Source organism: Oryza glaberrima, chromosome 7 (genome assembly GCF_000147395.1).
Source record: "Oryza glaberrima chromosome 7, OglaRS2, whole genome shotgun sequence".
In the NCBI taxonomy this organism is placed as follows: domain Eukaryota; kingdom Viridiplantae; phylum Streptophyta; class Magnoliopsida; order Poales; family Poaceae; genus Oryza; species Oryza glaberrima.
Window position 1 is genome coordinate 21557447 of NC_068332.1, and position 1466 is coordinate 21558912.

Here is a 1466-nt window from a genome sequence, read left to right on the forward strand (position 1 = left end):
CAAGTTCCATCGGTCGATTCAGTTGTTGGCCTCTCCCATGCAGCTATGCTAGTGTTAGCAATGATTTTCTTTTTCTTTTTTAACTTCTTGTCCCTCTTTCTATTTTCTTGGTACAAAGTGCTACTTTTAGATCGGATGAAATTTCGGATTGGAATATCAAGTGCTAATGCATCTAACACTCTCGACGTGTATGTTCATTCCACTCTTGGAATAAACCTGTTGGCAAGTTATTGGCAAGTTGGCAGTCTTCAGTCTGCATCATCATTCTTGGGGTTAAATCGCTTCACCAACCTTAGTCAATTACAATTATTAGAAAATATTTCTATGACATTATACGAGCTTATTTCCATGCAAGAGTTCATAAATTTTTATATTAAATTTTTATATTGTTAATATATATATAGACGTATCCCCCTATCCTTAGTTTTTCACAAATGTCACATCTTCGTATCCACGTATCGCGTATCCGTATTGGCGTATCTAGCTAACATAGTCTGGAGGAAGCCGAGAGGATTGGCGCGGCGGACCATGGTGGCGAGGCCGACGTCCTGAACGAGGGTGACCGGCGCGCGGTCGCGACCCACCTCCATCTCGTGGCATTCGGGCACCGGGCTGCTGAGCAGCGCCACCGCGCACACCAACTCGGCACCGCGGTTGTCCACCTCCACCAGCTCCATGCGGTAGTGCCCCGTCGCGTCCGTCGTCCCCTCCGCCGATCTCTCCACCGACCCGCTCGCGCTCATGTAGTGCCGGCACTCCAGCCGCACCCGCGCGCCCTGGATCGCCGTCGTCACGTTCGTCACGAACCCGGCACGGCACGTGTCGCAGTACACCTCGCCCTCCACGAAGAAATCCGAGTGACGGCTCCCCTGCACCGCCATCGCCATCGCTGTCGCCGTCACCACTACCATCACCATCACCACACCGCTGGCCATAACCACACATCAATCAATCGATCGATAAATAACCGATCCTGCTTAGGGCAGCTATATATATCGAATAGTTGAAGCGATCGATCGGCTGGGAATGGAACGACGACCCAATTAATCAGGTGATCCATACATTAATTTGCATTGCATGTTATGACTCTATTGTTAGTTTGTTTGTTAGTTGCTTGCGTTGTTGACCAATCGAAAGTAATGAACCTCCCCTATAATCTTTTATATCCTAAAAATCCATTAAACTTCTTACAAACGATCTTAAGCCGCTACATGGCACTCCTACAAACACTCCGAAGTCACCACATGCACTATCTAATCTCATCGTTAATTTTCACTTAAATTGATGGATCCATTATTTTACATCATTAGATTAAAAAATAATAACTTCCTCATGTCCGAATGAGTTTGCACGTTACAAATGTAACTGCTTTCTTTCCGTACGTACAAACGTTGTACGTGATTGAAAACAAAACTTTCCTAATCTTCGCTGGAAGAAAAAACATATACATGTACATAAAACAGACA

At 45.7% G+C, this 1466-nt stretch overlaps 1 protein-coding gene across 1 annotated transcript; it reads right to left on the reverse strand.

The window, feature by feature from the left end:
• On the reverse strand, positions 1-944 carry LOC127780649 (pollen-specific protein C13-like; the record flags this gene model as incomplete). Its single annotated transcript, XM_052307584.1, has 1 exon — positions 1-944. A coding segment is annotated over one exon (507 nt), but the record flags the coding sequence as incomplete, so codon positions are not given.
• Between the last annotated feature and the right edge of the window lie 522 nt (positions 945-1466).